Source organism: Biomphalaria glabrata, chromosome 4, assembly GCF_947242115.1.
Source record: "Biomphalaria glabrata chromosome 4, xgBioGlab47.1, whole genome shotgun sequence".
NCBI classification, from domain to species: Eukaryota; Metazoa; Mollusca; class Gastropoda; family Planorbidae; genus Biomphalaria; species Biomphalaria glabrata.
Genome location: NC_074714.1, coordinates 38,719,340 through 38,746,367, shown reverse-complemented (window position 1 = coordinate 38,746,367; position 27,028 = coordinate 38,719,340). Strand labels below are relative to the sequence as shown.

At 34.1% G+C, this 27,028-nt stretch overlaps 2 protein-coding genes across 2 annotated transcripts in view; one reads left to right on the top strand and one right to left on the bottom strand.

Annotated features, from left to right (window-relative positions):
• Positions 1-114: 114 nt before the first annotated feature.
• On the bottom strand, positions 115-11,637 carry LOC106050744 (potential E3 ubiquitin-protein ligase ariadne-2-like). The gene is made up of 15 exons (XM_013205777.2): positions 11,522-11,637; positions 10,167-10,447; positions 9,310-9,377; positions 8,957-9,017; positions 8,577-8,727; positions 7,960-8,081; positions 7,140-7,249; positions 4,545-4,662; positions 4,296-4,346; positions 4,149-4,194; positions 3,720-3,847; positions 3,368-3,511; positions 2,892-2,960; positions 2,207-2,290; positions 115-1,486 (listed from the first exon to the last, which is right to left on the bottom strand). Exons 2-15 carry the CDS (start codon positions 10,416-10,418, stop codon positions 1,406-1,408), a joined length of 1,485 nt encoding a protein of 494 aa, XP_013061231.1. The 5' UTR covers positions 10,419-10,447; positions 11,522-11,637; the 3' UTR covers positions 115-1,405.
• Positions 11,638-12,675: 1,038 nt separating this feature from the next.
• LOC106050742 (phospholipid-transporting ATPase ABCA3-like) overlaps positions 12,676-27,028 on the top strand; it is a 65,380-nt gene continuing 51,027 nt past the window's right edge. Inside the window, exons 1-7 of the mRNA XM_056027423.1 lie at positions 12,676-12,796; positions 13,472-13,840; positions 14,779-14,964; positions 15,320-15,567; positions 17,277-17,514; positions 24,551-24,700; positions 25,300-25,460. Coding sequence (XP_055883398.1) covers positions 13,507-13,840; positions 14,779-14,964; positions 15,320-15,567; positions 17,277-17,514; positions 24,551-24,700; positions 25,300-25,460 — 1,317 coding nt within the window. The 5' untranslated portion in view covers positions 12,676-12,796; positions 13,472-13,506. The remainder of the gene's footprint in view (positions 12,797-13,471; positions 13,841-14,778; positions 14,965-15,319; positions 15,568-17,276; positions 17,515-24,550; positions 24,701-25,299; positions 25,461-27,028) is intronic.

Genomic DNA, 27,028 nt, shown 5'->3' with positions numbered 1-27,028 from the left:
ATCTGTGAATAACAACATCAGAAAACTCTACCAAGCACAACAGACACACTACACACACACACATGTAGACATACTGCATACATACACATGTAGGCCTACTGCAAGAAAGACATAAAAATCAAAGTATAAATAAATAAATTAAATGAATGAAATGTGGAAATAAAAAATGTACAGACTTATACATCATATAGACCTGGGGAATAAAAGTTGTCAAGAAAATGTACAGCAAATCACACAGAGTAACTGTACACACATACCATGAGGTTGTAGTGCTAGATTTTGAGCCAGTACAATTCATAACAAACTGGAGGGTCTCAAGATAATGTCAATGGAACCAAAAAAAAAAAGGTTAATGAAATACAATTATACCATTCAATTTGTTTATTGGAAGTAACTTGGACAATATTCCCTGTAATTTGAGAGTATTCGTTTGTAATGGAGCAGTGACATTTGTTACACATTCTCTAATTAACAAACAGAACTGATTAAGTTTGGTTAATTTGACATAATTTGTTACATTTTGATTTGAGAATCGGTTAGGAAATAGATCTGCCAACAATGAGAGTTATTTTTTTTTAAATACCTACTTGGAAAGCGAGGTGAACTACTGGTAAAGACAAAAACTAAACACTTTTCACACATTTGAATCTATCCACTTATGTATCTGTTACAGCCTAATTATACTCCACCAGAATGGACTAGAAATATTAAAAGTTCCCAAGTATATTAATTTGTTCTATGTCAATAAAACTGTTTTTGTTTTTTTTAAGAAAATCAATTTGTCATCCAAGCAACCAGTTTCATTGAATTATATCAATATTTTAAAATAAATAAAATGTAGTTTGAATCTAATTTTTACAGGAAAGTACTCTATCACACATCTCAAAAAAAGATGTAGTTGTCAATATTTGTAAAAAAAAAACAAAAAAAAAAAAATAAAAATACAAAAAAAAAAAAAGAAAGAATATTTTAGTCTTAAGAAATCACAAAGAGACAAATGAAGCACAACTTAAAAAAAAATAAATCTGAAACTTTTTTCTTCACAACAACCCTACACAACAATCTTTAATCCTCACAATTAATCAAGTTGTTTATTTTAAAGCATTTACTTTTATGAAATTTACATGATATGAAAAAAGAAAGGCTCAGATTGTAAATGTTTCTTCCAAAGCTAATTAAAAACTGAACTTATTTACAAATTGCATATACTCAACTATTTAAAGTAACTCAAATAAGAGATGACAGTTTTACAAGCTCCACTTTTTTGTTTTATTGGTACTCTCCTGTTAAAAAGTTGAATAAATGATGCTGGTAAATGGAGAATACTGATGTTTCACATTGGCGTCTTTACTTGGCCATATATTAGCAATCAGCCACAACCACAGCAACTGTCTCTCAATTATCATTAGAGAACTTGGACATCTAGAAATTCTTTAAGTAATGTAAGCCTCCTCTTTTCTGCGACATCCATTTGATTTTCTAGCACCTGGGTAAGCAAAGTCAAAATAATGTTCAATAGAATGAGCAGGCTGAAGAGATGCATGAATTATGTCATTCAGACACAGGGCAGCTTTCTGTTTCAGTTATCACTTCAATACTACAACAACAAAAAGTTTTGAATATCAATCGCTGTTTTTTTAGAAGTTTGATAATTTTAAAAAGTCTTGTTTATATCACCTAGATGCAGTATTTGCTACAAATGTTTTTGTAAATCCCTTCTTTCCTACTGTAGCATAGCCAATGCAATATTTTCAAATCTCTTAAGTAGAAGGGATGAGAGTAATCTGTGAGAAGGTTTCCCTGCAGCCTTTAAGTAATCAGCAACACAACTCTGTCAAGATTCGAGTCTGAGCCCCCCCCCCCCCCAATAGGTAACCCCAAGCATTTGGTTCACCAAAATCTCAACCTAAAATTGTAACAGAAGTTATTAATAGATCTAATGTGTTTTTATAAAATGTATTTTCTATGAGAATTTTTTATCAACATGATAGTGTTATTATATATAAATGTTATATAAATGACTAGTGTTAAAGAAATGACAAGTGCCATAGCTCTGATTAAAAAAAAATATATGTAGGTCAATCATTTATTGACAAAAAAAATGAGCTTAACTAATAATGAACAAAATTAGAAAAGTTGTTTTTTTTTTTTCAGCACTAGGTGTCTGCTTTATTCTATCAACTATTACCAAGAAAAAAAAATTTACCCCTCTATCTGTGATCTCTGCTCTTTCAACTTTCCAAGACAAATTCTCTACTTCAGCTTCTAATTGTGCTTGCTGATATTCAAACTGTAAAGAAAGCAAATAAGTAAAGACATTCTATGTGAACACTGTGTTCCTTTTTTAACCTAAGTGAACATTGTGTTCTTATTTTAAAACCTAAGAGAACATTGTGTTCTTATTTTAAAACCTAAGTGAACATTTTGTTCTTATTTGAACCTAAGTGAACATATGTGTTCTTATTTGAACCTGGGGTATTCAAGAAAAAGCATTCTAGAAAAGAGGTGAAGAAAAACATATAATATAACTTGAAAGTCTAAAAAACAAACAAAATCAACAAAAGAAAGACAGTGGTAGTCTACTAATTAAACAAAAATACATTGGAACACCCTCAATAACAGTTGTTTTTCATCTGCTGTCTTTAGCCATGTAACTGTAACAAATTGTAGTTCTGTGCATTAGGTTTATGAGGATTATTAATGTTGGAAAGTGGTAATTTTCTCAAATTGTTGACATTATTTCTTTTCTATGACAACTAAGTTCTGTTTCAAAATGTCAAATGATTTTACAATATTTGAATATTAAACACCATTCTACAAATACATTAGTTTCCCTGTATCATTTAGTAGGCAGATGGGTTAACTAGCTAGAAAAACAGCAGTCTACTTACTAAAATTTTTCTAGGTCCTTTCTCCATGTAATATGCATAAGGGTAAGTGTACTGGAGTGTATACCTGCACTGTAAACAAGATAAGTAATACATGAAGTTTCAATTGTTACTTTGAATCAAATTAACCTAATGGTTTTACCCCAAGCAATAATCTACATTGTGGTGAAACTGGAGAGCAACATTAACAAGGTAAAACTTATTCTGAGAAACAAAAAAATAATGTGTTATTTTATAAGTGTTATTTTAATATTGAATATTCCTTTCTTTTTTTAAATTTCTTGTTAGAGATATGAACAATCAAACTAAATCACCAATAATGAAAGGTAAATTAGTTTTCACACAGAATAATAATTTGAATATTTTCAAAACAAAATTACAAAGTCTTTACCTTTAACCCTGATAAAAATAAATAACTAAAATGGGGCAAAAGTACACTATGCCTAATCCTTTTGACCACTTAGTACCAAAAGACCTGCCTTTTTGAGAAGGCCAGCAGCTCTCAGCAGATACTGCCAGTCTATCCATGTGCCCTGATTGTTCATCACTTTCTCTTGGGTTCTGGTTGTGATCTTGGCTGTAGTGGTCTCTTCCAGCTGCAAACTCTTAGCATGGTTCTCCCACTATTGGACAAAGTTCAGCAATGACATATTGACACAGAAAAGGAGTTTACATGAAAACAGACAGTTAAATTAAATTTCTCTAGTAATTTTTATTCTAAGAGTAATATTTATTGCTACTTGACCTATGTTTGATTTCCAATTTCTTATAAAAAATTGTGAGCTGAATATTAAAAAAAAAAAAATAAAAAAAAATATTAAAGTTTCTCACCCTCTCATAATAAAAAAGATACTTTTTCAAGGCTTCTCTGGCTTGTACATGGACTGACTCGTTGGCTATGTTTGGATTTTCTTTGTAACGACTGCATTCATAGTATTCACTTCCATGAGACTTCCAATCTGAAAAAAACAAAACTACATGTTTTTCTTCTTTTTCCAGCCTGAAAGGTTACAAATAATTGTTTAAACATTATAAAAATAAACAAATTAAAAAAATAACAACTGAAATTATATTTAAAAAAATATAATTTTGGTCCATGAAGATACATATATTTTCAAAGGAACATGAGAAAATATAAAAAAAAAAAACAATGTAAAATATTAATGTTAAAAACTAAAAATTTTTAGAAACTAAAGATGTGCCATTTAAGACAATTTACATTTGTTTCTTTTATTGAGGGTCCATTCCTCTTTAACTTACCCCCTAAACACATCCAGCAAAAGTCATACTTGCATTCAGGACATTGCTAGTGATAGGAAAATAAAGAAATGTATTTAAAAAAAATATTTTAAATTCATAACTAAATTAATAAATCAAATATATAAAGTTGGTAAAATCAGTGCTTACCATATGATTACACCCTCCATTTTTCTCAATACATACATGGCACTTGGGACACTGTTAACAAAAGGCATCATTAAAAGTGTTAATTCAATTCGACCATTTTCATGAAAAAAATCAATTTCATAAGAAATTAACAATCAAAATGAAATTTAAAAAATCAGAAATGAGATCCTATTATTGAAAGACATTCCTCATTTCTTTTTTTGTTTATGGTAAAAATGTCAAAATACTTGTCTACTTAAGACTACTCACATCTTTAGTATGGGCACTGATGTAGTTGGCTGTTTCTGAATCATCTTCACATTTTGTTAACCACCTTTTGATGACATCACATTCAGTTGGAGCATGGTAAGCAATGCCACATTTAAAACTGTCAAACAAAGTCACTTTCATTATTTCTAGAGTTTCTTTGCATTTTAAAAAGTCAATATGTTTAAATACCAAATACAACATTTAGTAATGTGAAAGCTTTTGGGCAAGTAAAAAAAAAAAGTTTGATGTCACATAAAAATGTATTGACTATTGTGTTTAATGCTGAAGAACAACAGTAAAAAACACATATATGCATCGATTTTAATAAATAATCTTTGATAGTTAACAATAACTGGACAAACTAATAAATTGACTGTGCATAGAACACTAACATGTGAGACTTGTATGTGCCATTATCTCACTATATTCATAGGCCCTAACATGATTTTTTTTTATATAGAAGCCATGTTTGTTTGTTTTTGAGTGTTATTGTATACCGTTAGATAAAAAAATCTTATTTTAGGGCAAAGGTTCTCAACCTGTGAGTCACGACACATTTGGGGGTCGAATGAAGATTTTTTTAGGGGTTGCCTAAGACCCATAAGAACAAAATATTTTTATGACTAAAAAGAAACTTGACACTGGTAAAACAAAGCTATTTTGTTTACTATCACTGGCATTTACGGATAAATGATAAACACTGCACACCCATTTATTACCCAGTAATATACCATCATGATATTGTATATAATATTTTTTAAATGAAACAACCCATGAAAATGGATATCTATAACAACGAAAACTCCGATAACTTTACAGCTTGGGAGGGGGGGGGGCACATAGTGAGAAATTGTAAAAAGGAGTTGCGGAACTAAAAAGGTTGAGAATCGCTGGTTTAGGACCTAGAGTTTGAACCAAATTTCTGAAATCTGCATGTTTTATGTCCTGAATGTTTAACAAGTAGCAGCAAATCACTATAAACTAATGTGGGCCAGAGAAGATACTGCATGCTAAAAGTACAATGATTGTTTGTTCCTTATGTTAGTATAGTTCAAATCTAGGGTGACCATAAAAAAGTAAATGAAATATTTATTTTGTTAAAAGTGTTAGGTGGCTATGTGGTAAAGCACATGGCTGTCATACTGGGGGTCTCCTGTAAGAATTTGGCTTGAGTTTTTAAGCTGAGATTTTAGAATATATTTAGTCTTAATGAGTACCAAACATTTGTTGGGGAAAATTAAAGTTAGTTGGTCTTTTGTATTGTCCCTGAACTACTAACCACAACTTAGCTTAGCCAAAAATCAACTTACACATGGACCTCAAGGTCAATGCTGTTAAAAACACTTTTTAAAAAAATATTAAACATTACATTTTATTACCAGTAACAAACCATTATATTATTAACAATAGTTTAATGTTTAAGCTTGGAATTTATTAAGAGCTCACTTCGGCAACTTTAATACTCAGGAATAGAAATATCCTGCAATAAACCAAATAACAGTTGACTCTTGATAGACAGATACCTAGCTGATTGGAGACTGACAGAAAATGTTGGATTTCCAAAGGTTACAATTTAACATTATATATGTCATGAAAATTCTATTTATGATGTAATTAGATATTTTCTTAGGCTTTCAAGGGTATAAAATAATCAACAGACAAGAAAGAAAGAACTTCTTGAACTTAGCTCGATTTAAGTTTTGTTCTCTAAAAAAGTAAAGTTCCCCTTTCAGACATTGTGGTCTATAGGGCAGACAATGTAAATGTCATCTGTTTTTATTTATGATGTAATTAGATATTTTCTTAGGCTTTCAAGGGTATAAAATAATCAACAGACAAGAAAGAAAGAACTTCTTGAACTTAGCTCGATTTAAGTTTTGTTCTCTAAAAAAGTAAAGTTCCCCTTTCAGACCTTGTGGTCTATAGGGCAGAGAATGTAAATGTCATCTGTTTTTGTGGCCTAAGGTTAACGAGGGTGTCATATAGCCAGCACAACAACTTTTCCCACAACTAATGTCGGGTACCCATTAGAGCTGGGTGGAATCAGAGGAGCACAAAGATCCAGAAATTTAAAATCCAAGTCTTCACCAGGATTCAAACCTGGGACCCCCGGTTCAGAAGCCAAGCGCTTTACGGCTCAGCCATCGCGCCTCCTTTGTTCTCAAAAGACTTCACAAAATGTTCAATTTTCTCCCTATTTTTCATATCCCCATAAACGGTAGTTGGCCATAAACTCAAGAAGTAGCAGTGATAGGTTTCACCACAGTCATAGCTCTTCATTTCCCATTTTTAAGGAAGAGAAAATGTTTTTTGCTTATGTTGCAATTTAGCCATCATACAAGATGTACAAAACTTCAACACTAAAAACAAACAAACATGTAAACTGTCATTAGTGATGACAGAAAGACACTTCAGAATTTATCAGCACTAAACAGAACAAGACAAAAAAAATAAAATGAGGCAAGATGTGCATGTCTGTTGCATACATCGCCCCCCGGTTAGGATTATTGAGTGTGTCAGATTATGAAGTGTCTGACTATCAAGAGTCAATTGGATAAAGACATGAATGCCTTGTGTTGAATATAATGTACCAACCAGAAAGTAGCTTTACAAGACTGACACTCCACTTTCTTGGCTTTAGGCTCTTTAGCTTTGATGATTACTGAGCAGTCGACTCCAGGACAGAATCGGAGGTTGGGATGAGACTGGAAGTATTCAAACAAAAGTTTATTTCTCAGCCATCTATATCCAGCTTCATTGTTTTTTTAAGACTGTTATAGGGGATTTTCATAATTAAGTTAAAGTAATCTAATTTTTGTGTACATTTTGATTTTTAAGATCTAGTTTACATTCAAAAGAAAAAAACTTTATAAGAAATAAAATACAGTGAGAGAAGAACATGAGAAAGTGATGATGGGGGAGGGGGGTATATTAAAACCTTTACAAAATATTTCAAAAAAATGAAAAGAGGAAGATTGGCAAAGATTTTGAAACAAATTGACTAACCAAAAAAAAAATGTCAAGGATGCTGTTTGAAAGGTCACTGTTGCAAACTTAATAATATAAATTACTTTGCACTACAAGCCATAAAGTAATTTTTTAAATTGCAATTTTATATCATTCTGTAAAAAATAAACATGCTATATTGAATGATCACTGTTGCCAAATTAGTAATATAGAAATTACTCTATTCTAAAGGCTGAATAGTTAAGGAATTCAGTTTTGCAGTACTAAAATTGCACAAAAATTAACATAAGCTTTTAAAAATAACTTCCATATTCTCTACACAAGTTACACCAAAAAGTAAGCTATTTATACATTTTTACTCTGTTTATGAATATTATACATGTATTATAGAAAAAAAGGAATACAGTTTTGAATAATATTTTTTATAGAGAGTTCTTTCCTTTCTTACCTTAATGAGATCATTAAAAGAAAATTTGGAATATTTGTCCCTAAGCTTTGGATGGCTGAGAATTTCACAGACAAAATCTTCTGTCACTAACACTGGACACTCTTTGGCCATACACTCAATACCTTTGGAACAAAACAAAAAACAAGTTAGATGGCGCTCTCTTTATGCACAAATCTGTTTCACAGTTAATGTTTCTCTTTTTGAAAATAATGAGAATTATAAGGAAACCGAACAGAAAACTTAATTTAGGCATTACGCTAATTAGGATAAAACTAAAAGCCATAAAAGATAGTAAATATTGAGGTCAGAATGATTTTCATTTGTAGGTGAGACTAGCAAAGTGACAAGACAGAAGCACACAATGATATGAAAATTTTTTTTAAAGCCTTGGCCCCTTAAAGTGCTTCAAGATGCCACAGTAAAACAAATTGAAACAAAAAATTATTAGGAGAAAAATAGTAAAAAAAAATTAAAATATGTGAAAAAAATAATAATGACACAGGAAATAATGTGTGTTAACTAAACTATAAATACAAATTCCATTCTGAAAATGCACATGGTAAAAGAAAAACAATACAATTAAACAAATACAAATATTATAACTTTTTTTTAGCTACCTGTGGTGATGCCATCTTGTATTTGAATTTGAAAATGCATATCCCAGCAATCTCTACAAAACAAATGACCACAAGCCACACCCATAAATCTGTCCTTGGAATATTCTACACAGCACACTGAACACAAAGGCCTATGACCCATTAAATTGTCCTGGATGAAAACATAAATTAGGAAGTGCTAGAAAAAAAGCAGATCTGATAAATACAGCTTTTCTTTAAATGAATTAGCCTTTGTTCATGATACATTTGGATGATTTTTGAAATATCTAGTAGTTCAACCTGATTCAACTGCTTTGGTTTTTAACAGAATTAAAATTGCTAATATTTTTTTAATATGTCTGTGAATACTTAAAAAACTCATAAATTAAAATGTATCTTACATGTCTATGTCGACTGGCTAAGTGACTTTCAATTAAGTATTCTGTTGGATTTCGTTGATAACTGAAACAATGAAATATTGACATGACATTCATTTGTTAAGGAGATAACTGAAATGAAAGTAAAACAAAGTAAAAAGGTCCACAATGTATACATTTGTATTCTGTTTGGGTGTTTCACTAAATAAAACAATTGGGTCCACAAAGACGACACAAGAAGTAACAACAAATCAAAATTTTTTAAATGAAATCAACGTTTTACTCTGACATAGGAATAGACAAAAGGTGTAGTGTCAAATATTAATAAATATATAATCATTATTGTATCATAATACTAAAAGCAGAACAAGTCTTACTTGTCTATAATCTCCTCCTTGTTCCAATTATGACGCAACAACAACATCTTCGCCATTGATGGATTCACCTGGTGGTAAGGGTTTTAATAAAACAATTAATATATTGTCATGGAAGGATAAGGTAAAATGTTCAAAGCAGCCAGCAGTTAGGGTAAGGTTAGAACTTGATGTCAAATTAGCATGTTAAAAAAAAGCGATTACAGTTTTCTTTGTGATAAAAATGTCCTATGAAAAAAAAATATATTTTGCATTCCTATTTTTCTAAGTTCTCAAATCTATAAATCTTATCAATAAAGTTCCCCTTTCAGACCTTGTAATCTATAGGGTAGAATATGTAAGGTCATCTGTCTCTTTAACCAAAGGTTAGCGAGCAGGGTGTCATGTGGCCAGCACAACAACCTATTTCCATTACTTTCCCCAACTAAAGTTAGGTACCTATAAGAGTTGGATGTACTCAGGGTCACCCTAAAAAATCCCAAAATTCAAAATCCCAGTCTTCACTGAGATTTGAACCTAGGACCCCATGTTCAGAAACTAAGCACTTAACCATTCAGCCACAGCACTCCCCTAATTCTTATCCATAGCCAGGATTTTTTTTTTTCAAAATCTTTGTTGTTTTTGTTTTTTGTTGAGGTAATGAACAGTGGACAAAATTTCAGGAGATAATAAGCCTGTGAATAAATGTAAAAATTGCAAAAACATTTCTATTATCTCATCATTGTGAGTTGCTACACAACAGAAAAACATTTTTGTTGATCAGATTCAGTTACTTCATAGTAAACTTACAATAAATATTTGAAAGAAAAAAAAAAAGGGAGGGTGGAGGAAGTGTAGAGACTCTAGTAAAACAAACAAACCTTTAGCTTAGTGCACAATGCTTCAATTTCTTCGTTGAGCATTTTTTCTGCATCTATCAGCTGCAGAGGTTCATATTCAAAGTACTCAGGATCATCTGTTTTACTTGGGCAGTCAAGCCCTAGGTCATCTGAAGTATCTTCATAGTAACTATGATCTATGTCTTCATCCATCTCTTCTGATGAGTTGCCATCACTACCCACAGAGGAGGCCTCAGACATATGGCTCAGCTGGCGATTGATATCACCAGACATGGTGGAAGCTGTCTTCTTACAACTCAGCTCTGGAAAACAAAATACACAATATACATGTTTCTGAGACTAAATTTTCTAAATATCTCCTTAACTTCAGACCAACCCTCCTTATGTCCTTGAAGAAAACAGTGACATCGTCATACCAGTGCCCTTTGAGCCCAAGTAAAACCCTTGTTTTTGAGAGTAAACAAAACTAGATCTATAATAAATGTGTCTGAACTATTACTATAAAAGATAAATTCATAAAGTATCATAAAGAAATGGAGCATGAACAAAACAATCTTTTTTTTTTAATAGACTCTTATCTATCTAAATTCTAGATGTGAGTGTGAGTACCGTGTGTAACAGAGTAGATCTAATTCTAGTTCCATGATCATACCTATCAAAATAAAGGATCGTAATCATAGAGTAAATGACTAAAAAAAATAATACCTATAGATTAGTATACATTTAGGATCTAGATCTAGTTAATCTAGGATTCTAGGTAGATCTAGTCTAGATCTATTTATTCTGAATCTAATCTAAATTTAAATCTAGATCATGTCATAGATCTTTCTTAGTCATAGATAGATCCAATTCCAAATCTAAATAATAATATATTATATACATATAGAATTATAGAATATATAGATCTAGATTATACTCAGTATAAATTATATTAACTAATTATAGATTTAATAGATTATGATATATAGTAAATATACTAATAGAGTCTAGATCAGATCTAGAATAATATTACAATGAATAAAATATTAGATTAGATAGTCGATTAGATTGATTAGATCTACTATCTAGCTAGTATTTCTGATTCTAGATCTCATCTAGAGTCTACTACTATACATACAAAAGTACCCTAACTACAGTACAGTTAACACTAAGACGACTAAGTACAATAGACAATACGTCAATAGTCTGAATAGTAACTATTCTGACTCTGAGTAGTGACTAGTGTTACAGTAGTCTAATCAATTTTTAATTTTATAAAATAAATTAATAATCGCGGATTAATGGTAATCTAGACTTCTAGATCAGGACAATGTTTTTGAAAATCGTAAAACTTATCTAAATCTATCTAGATCTAGACCTAAATTATAATTATTTACCAAAATTAGATTATATTCTTGAACCACAAAGTTCAACGAACTGGTAGACTCTAGTTGCAGTCGCAAAATCTCGATTTTTCAGTCAACAAAGACTATCGCCATTCCCAGGAAATGACGCAGGGGAGTTTCTTTTCTTTATCTAAAAATACACTCGCGGTCTAGATCCTGTAGTGAGGTTTTTAATAGAAACATAATTGTTTGTTTATTCTTGCAATAATCTGATTACTAGCAGTACACACTGGGTACGCCGTTAATTTGTTCTAGGTTTATATTATTAGTATGACCGTAACATCCCCACCTTTTTTTTATTTCGATAAACCTGCTAATTAAAGTAAAAAAAAAAAAAACGCAAGCTCAAAATCAATGGCCGTATTACAAGATTTTCAGGGCTTGCAAAGACCTTCCTTCAAGGAACAGTAACAGGAAAAAGAAGAAGAGGCAGACATAGAAAGCGATGGGAGGACAACATTAAAGAATGGACGGGCCTGCCATTGAAAGAGGTTCTAAACAAGGCAAAAGACAGCGAGGAATGGAGAAATTAAAACGGTCGATGAGTCTTGCTCGGTGCCCCAACGGTCCAAAAGACTAAGGGATAGGTAAAGGTAAAAGGTTACGATGACATTTAACGTCCTTCTCTCTCTCTCTCTCTCTCTCTCTCTAGAACTCACCTTTTTTTAAAATCCAGCTCATCTTATTTTCTCCGACATAGACTTTTGACTTGATTTGGACAGACAGCTTCACAACACGCCCCTCGACACATCAAGCTTTGCGTCCGTAAATTCTATTCGCCCACCCCTCGCCCACAACAAACAAAACGTTAGTCTTAGACCTAGATCTACTTACAATCTAACTTTTCTTCGACTTCGATCTAACCCCAACCTAGATTTATATCGTATTTCGACTATGACCCCCCCCCCGCCCCTTTTCCCACAGTTAGGAGCGCTACTAACATCAACATAAAGCTAGCTTCCTGAATTGACAGTGCTGAGTAGGCCCTATTGTTTTATAGGCGATTACGGAGCAACTTTTGGAATCAAAGACATAACCATTTTTTAAAATCATATTGCGCATAGAATTTCTACGCACTTTTTTCCCGGATATTACCAATAAATATTATAAAAACTAGACAGTACTGAATATGAATAGTTAAAAAAAAATTATCAGCACAACAAATATAATATTTATCCCAAATATTAGATCTAAATCTAAAGTCTATTTTTTTTTAGTGGTGGCAGAGATTTGCACTGAATACTCGAAAGTGTTTCTTTGAAATAGGTAATCTTTCTATCGTTGTTGCGTCAAATCAGTTTAGATTAAATTATGTTAAACATACGAAGGATGGTCGTGCGGTTTGCGCGCTGGACTGACTTTTGGATTTATCGATGGTCTTGGGTTCAAACCCTGCCCGCTCCCATCCCCCCGTTGTCCTGCGGGAGGTTTGGACTAGGAAGATAAACTATCTTTAACTCTGAAAGAACATCCGAAACATGTAAAACATTTTACGAAGGAGCACATATGCTAAAAATATGTAGTCTTTGAGCTTGTATTACTTGTGATGTAACAATGATCCAAGTTCCAACATATTGTTTTTAGATCCTAGAACTACGACCAATTTTATTAGTTTACATTATTATAGCTCTACTATTCTAAATCTTAACACCAGGGCCGGATTTAAGTAAGTGGAGTATCTTTGTGGAGGCTTTTTACCCTCTTTCGAATCTTATCTTCTTATCTTATATAATACAACGTTACTTCAAAAAAAGAAGATGATTGCACTAAGTAAATTATATGTATCTTTAAAACCTGACAATTTTTTAAAAAAGAGATAGCACTTGTAAATTTCATATAATCATTAACAAAAATATAGACTCTATATTAGGCCTATGTTTAGTATGCAGCCCAGTTGAATCCATCTATCTATATACCTACAAATTCCATTCTTGTATTCAGTACATTACCAAGAAGCTGTACACCACACTTGAAAGATGCAATGTTTATACCAGCTCCTGCTGTTGTTTTGGAAAAACTATTTACTGCGATGCAGGATGTATCCCCTGTTTGAGATCTTTTTCCTGGTACTGGCCATAGCGCTCATCCTGATCAATCGCATGCAGCACGTGAACTCAGTAGCCACCTCTCTGACCTACAACATGTCCAGCCCCGTGGAGGTCAACGTTCTGCAGCGAGGGGACCAGTACGGCCTGTATTCGGGCCACGTGCTCATCGGGTATGCTCCACTTTGCCAGGCCTCGCAGCTGCTGATGGAAAGGGTTCGGGGTCTGTTTATAAGTTACGGAGTGCCAGAAAATGTCACTGACGGTAAGTTGACTGGTAGTCTGCGCTCACTCATTATCTTATCTTATCTTATCTATAACAGACGTTACTTAAAAAAATGAAGATAATTACGTCCTACACATTTCATGTGTTAATCTAATCATGTTTGTTAATCAATGACTTAAACTCTGCTAAGTCGTTGGTTTTCCTGGTCGATTCAGGCTACCCATTCCATTCTCTAATGGCACTAAGGAAAAAGAAGGAGCACTTGTACGAATTTGTTCTAGCGTATGGAATAAGAAATGTGCCTCTATCTTTGTGTCTTTTTGAGTATTTCATTAGTTGTTTTTTTTTATTTTTTATTTGTAATGGTGAAACCAGAGTTTTCATTGTGTGACCAATCAGCTAGTATTTTTTCCCCCAAAGATATATATAAACTGTCAAACTTCTTCGTCCACTTAGGTTTTTATTTTTCAACACCAGAAAGATTTGCAAGCTGATAAGTGGAATTGTAATAAAGCATTATCGTCTGCATGCATATAATTTTATGTAATCAAACATATTATCATATCGACTTTAGAAAACTTATTGGGACGAAACTGTCAATAAAAAAATCGTTTGTGGAAAATTAATGCCGATTCGATCGTGAAAAGGGCTTAGCTTTTCTAGGTATAAGGTATTTAATAACAGGTTAGATTTTTGTATTTTTTCGTCCACCCCATTTGGGATAATGAAAAAAAAAATACATTTCTTTACTCGAAATATTTGCCTATTTACAAACTATTCCATGTTTACATATTATACGTATTAATACATAATGTATTAAAAAAACATATATATAATCCTTTTAAAAAATCTTTTGAAAGAACCCACTAAAAAATATTCATATCTCTAAATAAGTCTCGAATAAACTCTTCAAAGTCAGGAACCATTTGCAGTTTTGTTTTTAAAGTAAACTCCAAGAACCCTTCTTTTGTTATTAGTTCGAATGGTCGGCTTCCACTCGGAGTACTCGATGATGGAATATGCAGAGAAGTATCCCAATGTTCTCCAGCACTCCTATGTGTTCACTCCTCTGACTGTCTACAATCATAACTTACCGCAAAAACTTAAGATTGTCATTCGTCCTGTAGTTCGGTTTGATTGGATGGCATGGCGTCAGAATCCAGGTATTCTTTAGATAATTAGAACTACTTGTTAGATAAAAATGAAAAAAATAGTAATAAAAATAACAAGATAAACACCAAACGCTATAAAGTCCATTAGAGCTTGCTATTTAATTAAGCTGTTGAGGAAATATACAATAAAGTTATTCATTAAGTTGGCATGCCATTAAATTAAACAATGCAGCTTTAACGCCAACTGCATCCCGATTAGTCAAATCAGACTTACAGACATCCAGACTATCTCACAGACTTCTCTCTCCATCCAGATTATCTCACAGACTTCTCTCCATCCAGATTATCTCACAGACTTCTCTCTCCATCCAGATTATCTCACATACTTCTCTTTCTGTCAATCCAGACTATCTCAGCTCCGGAGAAATGTATATGATGAGACTATTCATGGAGGCCCTTTCCTACTACTGGGTCGACAGACCGAACAGTTTCAGAGTCTTCATCCGAGAGCTCTGGCGGGAACCCCAACGCCAGGACCCAATTCTAGATCGGTACATGATTAATAGGGTGACCACGTACATCGTGTTTCTAACTGTCATCCTCATTGCACGCTTCGTCTACACGTTGTCAAGGGAGAGAAACAGCTTCATTCTGGTAAAGTCAAAATAAGATAAGGCTATTCTATTGGCTGGTTGGGCACCAACAACAGACGGCTGGGTTCTAGTTGTTACATGGTGATAGAAAACAAGATAAGGCGTATCGTAAATCGTATTATACAAAAATCATTCCCCAAAACGCACACGCACACACAGACACGCACATTTTTAATTGGTCCTCCAATTCACTGTGATGATTCTTTAGATTTTTAATTCTATATTAGAAGTCATTTAAAAAGGTAACATAAAAAAATCGTATTGACTATATGCATTATAAACATTTAGTATTACTTAAAAATGACTATGTTACTATGTGGCTTGTTAATAAATAGTATTACTAACACATGGCTATGTGGCTCATTATAAAAAAAGTGGTTACAAATAACTATGTTACTTACTTAGTTACTTAGGTCCTCCCGCGCCGTTCGGCGTATTAGGCGGCAAGCTGTCTCCATAAAGATCTGTCACTGGCAATGTCTGAAGCCTCCTCCCACCTGGTGTCCACTGTTCTGAGGTCCTCCATGAAGGTGTGGCGCCAAGTTATACGAGGACGTCACTTTTTGCGCTTTCCTCGTATTGGCCTCCGTGTCATCGCAACTCTTGGTATGCGTAGTTCATTTTGTCGTAGAACATGCGACGCTCTGTCACAACCTCACTAAGTGTTCGACTCCCACAAATAACTATGTGGCTCATTATAAAAAAAATGGTTTTAAATGACTATGTTGCTCATTATAATAAAATATTGCTTACAAATGACTATGTTGCTCATTATAATAAAATATTGCTTACAAATGACTATGTGGCTTATTAAAATAAAACATTGCTTACAAATGACTATGTGGCTCATTACAATAAAATATTGCTTACAAATGACTATGTGGCTCATTAAAATAAAACATTGCTTACAAATGACTATGTGGCTCATTAAAATAAAATATTGCTTACAAATGACTATGTGGCTCATTACACTAAAATATTGCTTACAAATGACTATGTGGCTCATTATAATAAAATATTGCTTACAAATGACTATGTTGCTCATTATAATAAAATATTGCTTACAAATGACTATGTGGCTTATTAAAATAAAACATTGCTTACAAATGACTATGTGGCTCATTACAATAAAATATTGCTTACAAATGACTATGTGGCTCATTAAAATAAAACATTGCTTACAAATGACTATGTGGCTCATTAAAATAAAATATTGCTTACAAATGACTATGTGGCTCATTACACTAAAATATTGCTTACAAATGACTATGTGGCTCATTATAATAAAATATTGCTTACAAATGACTATTTGGCTCATTACAATAAAATATTGCTTACAAATGACTATGTGGCTCATTACACTAAAATATTGCTTACAAATGACTATTTGGCTCATTAAAATAAAATATTGCTTACAAATGACTATGTGGCTCATTAAAATAAAACATTGCTTACAAATGACTATGTGGCTCATTATAATAAAATATTGCTTACAAATGACTATTAGGCTCATTAAAATAAAATATTGCTTACAAATGACTATTTGGCTCATTACAATAAAATATTGCTTACAAATGACTATGTGGCTCATTACACTAAAATATTGCTTACAAATGACTATTTGGCTCATTACAATAAAATATTGCTTACAAAGGACGAAGAGGTTTCGTTTACTTCCAAAGATTTTCTTTTCTTGTACTCTGACTATAGAAAACGATGAACAACCTTGGTGTCCGTAGCGCCACCTACTGGGTGTCTTGGTATCTCTGGATGTTTATGGTCTTCGGCATCTTCACCTTCTTCCTGGCGGTTGTCCTGGTGGTGCCGCTGGTAGGCAAGGATCCCATATTTGCACTTACCTCTTCGGCGTTCGTGTTCCTTCACTTTTTGAGTTTCTCTGCCTGCATTCCCTCCTACTGTATTCTGGGCAGCGTACTTTTCCCCGAAGGTAAAGATAGTTAATTGTATTCTCAAACTAATTTGGGGGTTTAGCAATTCACTTCGGGTCAGCCACAAAACCAAACAAATAATTTAGTCACAAAAATAATTATTAATAAATTTGTGAGCTGTTGGTGTGTTTGACAATGTGTGTGATTATAAGTGTATATGCTTAATTCTCTAAAGAAATTTCATTCTGATTTTGTATTGAATAATCGACACTACAATGTCAATCAGTCTCTTTACCATTTTCTGTTTAAATTAGAAGATTTTTCGTTTAAATACAGGTTTGTTATATACTAAGACCGTATAAAATCTGGAACAAAACTGTGTTTTTGTTCCGTATTGCATACTGGCAAACTAACTAGTTGAAACTAAACGTGAGGGAGTACATTAGGATTATTTCCTACAAGATTTCGACTCAAATCTAGAACTATCAATGAGAAAAGATGAGATTTAGGCAAATTTTTTTTTATGACATCCAGTAAATTCACATATTCTATAAGGGTCAAAATGTGTTTAATTTACGGATTCGTTTTCTTACAAAAACAATAAAAAACAAACAAACATAAACCCACACACACATACAAAACGTCTCCTTGGTCAACAGTTATCAACTTCTATGTCTATGGAATATGATATTAAAACGAAAAATTAGGTCCTAAATCTTCAAAATCTATTTGTATTCTTCAAGTTTCAAAAGTGTCTTGCTGAATGCATCTCCACTACAAGCTGTTAGAGTTTTCATTTTAATGCATATATTTACAATTACTTGTTTGCCATGACATGTTTCCCCTATTTATGTTGCAGTCAAGACTTGTGTAGCCATGACTTGTTTCCTCTGTTTCTGTTGCAGTCAAGACTTGTGTAGCCATGACTTGTTTCCTCTGTTTCTGTTGCAGTCAAGACTTGTGTAGCCATGACTTGTTTCCTCTGTTTCTGTTGCAGTTAAGACTTGTGTAGCCATGACTTGTTTCCTCTGTTTCTGTTGCAGTTAAATTTGTGTAGCCATGACTTGTTTCCTCTGTTTCTGTTGCAGTCAAGACTTGTGTAGCCATGACTTGTTTCCTCTGTTTCTGTTGCAGTCAAGACTTGTGTAGCCATGACTTGTTTCCTCTGTTTCTGTTGCAGTCAAGACTTGTGTAGCCATGACTTGTTTCCTCTGTTTCTGTTGCAGTCAAGACTTGTGTAGTGTCACAGATTACATTATAGAATTGTGTGTACATTTCACATTTGAAAGAAATATAAGCCCTCGACATGAGCCTCGGGATTTACCCCTCAAATTTAGACACTTGACAGCACGTCAGGATTTACCCAAGGGACGTGATTATGATGTTTGAAATCTATTGGTTAATTTGAAATTAAACAAAGACATTTTTTTAAAAGAGTTAGCGCCAGAGAATTGGCGAGAGTAAGAAAGTAACGCCAGTCGATAAAATAATTGGTTAGTAGACAGTCACGTTTCTAAGAGCTCTGTTTGAAAAGCCTTTGTAATATGTTTCATGCTCATTGATTTGTAATTTGTACATAAGCTGTACTTACGTTGTATTTAAATAAAGTTCCAGAGTTTTGTTTTATCAAAGAATCGTTAATTGTGATTCTAGATCGTCATTTTTTTAAACTATTGAATTCAAGTAAAATCCCCGGCATAACAACAGATCGTACCATCTGCATGTTGTTACATCTGGCACTCTCCGAAGTTCATGGACAACTTTTAACGAAATTTATTCAAGATCTAGGACCAATTTCTAAAACTCTTCAAAGGAACTTCATTCTTATTTAACGGAGGACAGAATTTCTGTGTTTAACAGGTCAGTTGGTTATCGCTAATTCTTTTATAAAGATTTTCGTTAGAGTTACGTCTAACTCACGAAATCTATTATTATATGTAATTGGCAAAAGGAATAAGACCAATATACATAATAACTGGCAATATAAAAGACCAGTAAAGCAAATAACTGGCAATATAAAAGACCAGTAAATCAAATAACTGGCATTATAAAAAAGACCAGTAAATCAAATAACTGGCATTATAAAGAAGACCAGTAAATAATCATTTGTGCAGCACAAAGTAAACAGAAGACCAGATTTAACCAACTGTTAAACCAGTAAAAAGTACTCGGCTCAATAGATCTATATATTCAATCATACGACTCCAGTAACTACAAGTCTACTGTAAAGCATTATTAGCAAATTGAGGCTTCAAGAACTTTGTCACTAGATCTATATTATTATTATATCTGAGATAAAGCCAAAATCCAGATATTGAACATTTTGCTCCAATACAAGAAACTAACAAAAGTTAAATATGGCCTCCAGTTCTAGAACACAACGACTCTTCGAATTGATAGAATTAGCCAAAGAAAAGCAAATCCCAAAGCCAGACCAGTGGGCAGAGAAACAAGAAGAAAAAGAATATCAAGAGCAAGAATCTGAAAAACAAAGGCAAGAAGCTGAAAAACAAAGGCAAGAATCTGAAAAACAAAGGCAAGAATCTGAAAAAACGCATGCAATTAGAAGAAAAAAAATTGCAAGACGCTGAAAAACAAAGGCAAGACGCCGAGAAACAAAGGCAACATGAAAAAGAAAAAATGGAATTCGAAAAACAAAAGAATGAAAATAAAGAAAGCATTCCAATTCAAGGTCACTCAAATATGTTTGACAAATACAGATTAATGAACAAAATATCGGCTTTCAACGAAAACATTGACAATATGGACTCGTATCTCATAAGATTTGAAGAAATAGCTACAACATCCGGTCTACCTGAAGCACATTGGTCGAGCTCACTCCTCACCCTCTTGACTGGCAAAGCTGTCAACATTTGCTCACAACTGTCCATCAATGAACGCAGCACTTACTCTGATATCAAGGAAGCTCTACTGCGCCAATACGGAGCAACTTCAGCCAACTATAGAAAGAAATTCTATAATGAAAGGCCACAGCAAAATGATGATCCTCAAATTTTTGTAGCTAATATGTCAATGTGGTTTGATAGATGGGTATCCATGGCCAAAATAGAAGAAAGTTACCAAGCTCTTCGTCAACATATTATTATCGACAACATCACCCATGCTCACTCAGAAGATATTCAATCCTACATTATAGAGAGAAATCCTACTGACATCCAGACATTAACCAAGATCATCAGACAATATAAAGCAGCCTATCCAAACAAGTCAGTCAAACCATCTGTTGAAGAAAATTTTGTCTGCTTTGCTCAAGACAAAAATGCAAGATATAAGTCAGATGACAAAATCAAATACAACAAATGTCATAAACTAGGACATTTCACGTCTCAATGCCGCAGCAGAACCACAGAATGTTCATTTTGCCATAAAAAGGGTCACCAAACTCATGAATGTTGGAAAAAACAGGCAGTCTTCAAAAATCAAAATTTTGATAGACCCACATCACCAACTCAAAGATACAGCAATAGAGAGCAATACAATCTCAACAAAGCACCTGGAAACAATAAACCAGATAACAAACCTCGCTACAGAAGTCATTCACAGGACTCCAGACCACAATATATGCCAAACAGAAGCTCATATAACAGAAGCTATTACAATGAGCATTCAACTATGACAGTCATTGCAAAGTCCAATGGTCTCAAATTTTATCCAGGCTTTGTAGGAGACAAGAAGGTGGAAGTTCTTCGTGACACTGGAAGCACGTCCACATTAGTACATGAACGCTTCGTACACGCAAACCGTTTCACAGGCAACCACGTCCAAGCCACTGCGTTCAACGGAACTGTCAGCAAGTTACCTGAAGCCATCATTTATGTTACTACACCATTCTTCAGTGGTCAAACAAAAGCATTAGTAACACCCAATCTACCAGTGGACCTAATCATTGGAAACATAGAAGGAGTTAAAGATCGCACTCCTCAAGAACTTACTGAATGGACAAATGCCATAGAGCAAGGTCAAAAATGTTTGGCAGTAATGACAAGATCCATGTCCAGACAACAAGAACATTTGGCACCTGAACAAGTTAGCCAAAATAATCACACGGCTACCTCAGTTACTAAAGTTATGCAGTATGCAACAGAACCAGTTACTAGTCCAGTAGCCAGCAACAATCAAGAACATTCAACATGGACACCCCCAGTTACATCAAGCCCATCCCTACCAGTCATAAGTCCACCTCCAATTCCCGAATGTCCATTGTTGAAGTTTGAAGAAGGTACCACAAGCCCAGAACAAAATGAAAGAGCCATATCATGTCTTGCAGTCATACCAGAAGAAGATGAAAATGACACGTCTGAATTTGACGACATCAATATGCCACAAACAACTACCAAACAAACTGAATTTTGGCAAGACATCAAACTCGATTCAATGACACCGCAAAAGCAGAAAGAACTGACTACCATTCTCAAAGAAAATTCAGACATATTTACAGATGTTCCAGGCAAAACGTCAATTGCGGAACACAATATAATACTTACTGATTCCAAGCCTACAAAAGCAAGACCTAATCCATTACCAGTACACTACAGAGACTTTCTTAAACAAGAAATTAACCAACTATTAGAGCAAGGAATCATTGAACATTCCAACTCTCCATATGCTGCACCAATAGTTCTTGTCAAACGGAAGCAAACGACAACCCCAAGAATGTGTGTCGACTTCAGACAGTTGAATAAAATAACCCAACTCGACTCATATCCTATGCCAAATCCTGAAGATCTTATGACCAAATTTTCAGAGGCAAAGTTCTTCACCAAAATAGACCTGTCCAGAGGTTATTACCAAATACCAGTCAGACAAGAATGCAAACAGTTTACGGCATTCACCACAGCTTATGGACTATTCCATTTCAACTTCATGCCATTTGGTCTAGTCAACGCCAGCAGCACCTTTAATAGAGCCATTCACAGCATACTAGGCAATCGCTCCGACACAGTGTCATATATAGATGACATTTGCATATTCCATAAGACATGGAACGAACATATCAAAGGACTACAAGAAGTTTTCAGCATACTGAAACAACATGGTTTTACCATAAAGCCTAGTAAGGTAGAACTAGCCATGTCAGAAATATCCTTCCTGGGTTATAAAGTCAGCTACAATTCGCTGAGACCTCAAGAGAACATTATTCAACGCATACTAGACATCAAAGTCCCCACCAGTAAAAAGCAAGTGAGAAGTATTTTGGGTCTGTGTAATTTCTACAGACATTTCATACCAGGTTACACAGCACTCATAGCTCCATTGATTGAACTCACTAAGAAAGGACAACCAAAGAAGATTCCATGGTCTACAAAGTTACATACCACTATTGAGAACATTAAAGCTGAATTCTCAAGAGACACTATTCTCAAACTTCCGAATCCAGAGAAGCAATTTTACCTCGCCACAGATGCTTCATCTTCAGCTATAGGTGCATGCCTAATGCAGAAATACCAAGACACTTCACAGAAATGCCAAGAGACTTTGCACCCAGTATTTTTCATCAGCAGGAAGTTGTCACCAGCTGAAACCAGATACTCAACCATCGAACGTGAATGTCTAGCCATTGTATGGGCCATAGCCAAGTTCTCCAGATATCTACTAGGTGCTCATTTCACACTCCTAACTGATCATGCACCACTAGCATTTCTGAACTCAAAGAAGTTAGCGAACAGTCGTTTAACTCGTTGGAGTCTACAACTCACAGACTACCAATTTGAGGTCAAGACAATTCCTGGACGTGAGAATGTCTTCGCTGACACACTTTCCAGATGTATTTAATTCTTAACATAATTGTATATATATTTTTCTTCCACAGGTGTAGTATATCAGTTTTGTATTGTCATATTTTAATTTTATCATAAGGCACCATGAAGAGAAGTAACCTATTCAATTCAAGATTTAATTTATCCACGTATTATGCTTTGTACAACTTTTGATATTGTTCATGACAAGCATTGTCTCATTTTCATAACCACTTGAATAGTGAGACAGGTGTTCAAAGTCATCAATAATTTTATTCACTGCATTTACATTTTTTTTTATTATTGTTGTTATCTCCAAGTTGACTTTATTTTGTCATATGTTACCTCAACCATTTTTTTATAATTTCATGTATGGTATTTTGTGTATATTTAAATAATTTTAATACATATGAGCATTTCTATTACCATACAAATGCTAAATGGAAGGGGGGGTAATATCTCACAGATTACATTATAGAATTGTGTGTACATTTCACATTTGAAAGAAATATAAGCCCTCGACGTGAGCCTCGGGATTTACCCCTCAAATTTAGACACTTGACAGCACATCAGGATTTACCCAAGGGACGTGAATATGATGTTTGAAATCTATTGGTTAATTTGAAATTAAACAAAGACATTTTTTTAAAAGAGTTAGCGCCAGAGAATTGGCGAGAGTAAGAAAGTAACGCCAGTCGATAAAATAATTGGTTAGTAGACAGTCACGTTTCTAAGAGCTCTGTTTGAAAAGCCTTTGTAATATGTTTCATGCTCATTGATTTGTAATTTGTACATAAGCTGTACTTACGTTGTATTTAAATAAAGTTCCAGAGTTTTGTTTTATCAAAGAATCGTTAATTGTGATTCTAGATCGTCATTTTTTTAACTATTGAATTCAAGTAAAAATCCCCGGCATAACAACACATCGTACCATCTGCATGTTGTTACATGTAGCCATGACTTGTTTCCTCTTTCTGTTGCAGTCAAGACTTGTGTAGCCATGACTTGTTTCCTCTGTTTCTGTTGCAGTTAAGACTTGTGTAGCCATGACTTGTTTCCTCTTTCTGTTGCAGTTAAGACTTGTGTAGCCATGACTTGTTTCCTCTTTCTGTTGCAGTCAAGACTTGTGTAGCCATGACTTGTTTCCTCTTTCTGTTGCAGTCAAGACTTGTGTAGCCATGACTTGTTTCCTCTGTTTCTGTTGCAGTTAAGACTTGTGTAGCCATGACTTGTTTTTTCTTTCTGTTGCAGTTAAGACATGTGTAGCCATGGCTTGTTTTCTCTTTCTGTTGCAGTTAAGACATGTGTAGCCATGGCTTGTTTTCTCTTTCTGTTGCAGTTAAGACATGTGTAGCCATGGCTTGTTTTCTATACATCTCACTGTTTTATTTGCTCCGGAACGTGACTACAATGGACAGCGCCTTCAACCTGCTGATGAACATCAGTCTCTCCAATGGACTTGTCATCATCGCCTTGGCAGAGAGGCTGGGTACGTTGTTAACATTTGATTTATTCAAAACTCGTTGTTTTTTTTTCAAGCCTTTAACTTATGACATTAACCTAAGGCCAGTGTTTCTCAAACTTTTCCAGTGGCAACCCTCTAAACGAGAATAATTTTTTTCGCACCCCCCTTTGCAAGCTAGAGACCTTGAAGTGCGATGTGGGATGTAACAGTGGGGTCAAGGGTGACGTTTAGAATGTAATGAAAAAGTAAAGAAAACATAAAATAGACATAATTATAACATAATATTCCGTTTTTTTTTTACACTATTTATAATATGTTAAGAATCTAAATTTACATATTAAATGTTTGTTAAAGCTCATCAATTCGGTCCCTTTTTTTCGGAAATACTGATCGTTTGTTTTTTAGATAATTCTCAAGTATTTTGTAAAATAGGAAAGAACACTCACAAGGATTCCGGTTACATCTATACCACCACCACAAAAAGCTATAACCCCCGTTTATCTCCTCCGGCGTCATAGAACAGGATTCATACATAATAGTCACAAACTAAACTAAAATGAGCAATCCTAATATTTAACTTTATACAAAAAACAAAAAGCGTGCAAACTTCTCTTTCTCTGTAGGTGAAGGCATCAAACTCAGCACAATCCACACCATCCCAGCATCTTTAAACTTCTCGCTCTTGACTGTAGAGATCTGCACCTACGTGGCAGCCATAATCTACTTACTGCTGGCTTGGTTCATTCACACATTCAATTTCTACAGGATTATATGGAAACAACAAGTAATTGTGTGTGTGTGCGTGTGTGTATGTTAAAGCAAAGTTCTAATTGTCCTTCCAGCTTAGCGCGTTGAAACCTTTTAAACATTTGCATTTATAATTGTATGGTCATGATTAAGAGAGAGAGAGAGAGTAGAGGCAGAGGTAAAAGTTCCCCATTTCAGACAAAGAAATCTTTTGAGGCAGATATAAAACTCATTGCATCATCCAACTCTGATGAAACTGTTATCAGGCTGAGACTCGGTTAAAACTCCTCATTTTTTTTTATTTCATCGTCCGTGTTTGTAATGGTATTATAAAGTGTGTGTGTGTGTGTGTGTGTGTTACTATGGTGACGGTGGGAAGAGGTTAGCGATTGGTTGTCAATGATGCAAGATAAACAGCATTGTTGTCAGTGATCTTAGATAGTCTAAGATTGGACTGACAACTCCAGAAAGCGAGACTGAAAAGACGTGCTATTATTAGTGAGTTAGATTTTGTTCTGAACACCAGTTTATATTATTACTCAAGTCTACTACATTTATTTCATTTTATCTCAATTTAATTTGTCAGTATTTTTATAAAAGTTATATTTACCTCTGTTCACAAAGAAGTTACTTCAAGTTTTAAAAGTTAAGATCTATTACACCTACAGCGTTTAGCGTTGTCTACCAGCAGTTTGTCTACCAACAGTTTAGTTGTCTACCAGCAGTTTAGTTGTCTACCAGCAGTTTAGTTGTCTACCAGCAGTTTAGTTGTCTACCAACAGTTTAGTTGTCTACCAACAGTTTAGTTGTCTACCAACAGTTTAGTTGTCTACCAACAGTTTAGTTGTCTACCAACAGTTTAGTTGTCTACCAGCAGTTTAGTTGTCTACCAGCAGTTTAGTTGTCTACCAACAGTTTAGTTGTCTACCAGCAGTTTAGTTGTCTACCAACAGTTTAGTTGTCTACCAACAGTTTAGTTGTCTACCAACAGTTTGTCTAACAGCAGTTTAGTTGTCTACCAACAGTTTAGTTGTCTACCAGCAGTTTAGTTGTCTACCAGCAGTTTGTCTACCACCAGTTTAGTTGTCTACCAGCAGTTTAGTTGTCTACCAGCAGTTTAGTTGTCTACCAGCAGTTTAGTTGTCTACCAACAGTTTAGTTGTCTACCAGCAGTTTAGTTGTCTACCAGCAGTTTAGTTGTTTACCAGCAGTTTAGTTGTCTACCAGCAGTTTAGTTGTCTACCAACAGTTTAGTTGTCTACCACCAGTTTAGTTGTCTACCAACAGTTTAGTTGTCTACCAGCAGTTTAGTTGTCTACCACCAGTTTAGTTGTCTACCAACAGTTTGTCTACCAGCAGTTTAGTTGTCTACCAACAGTTTGTCTACCAGCAGTTTAGTTGTCTACCACCAGTTTAGTTGTCTACCACCAGTTTAGTTGTCTACCAGCAGTTTAGTTGTCTACCAGCAGTTTAGTTGTCTACCAGCAGTTTAGTTGTCTACCAACAGTTTAGTTGTCTACCAGCAGTTTAGTTGTCTACCACCAGTTTAGTTGTCTACCAACAGTTTAGTTGTCTACCAGCAGTTTAGTTGTCTACCAACAGTTT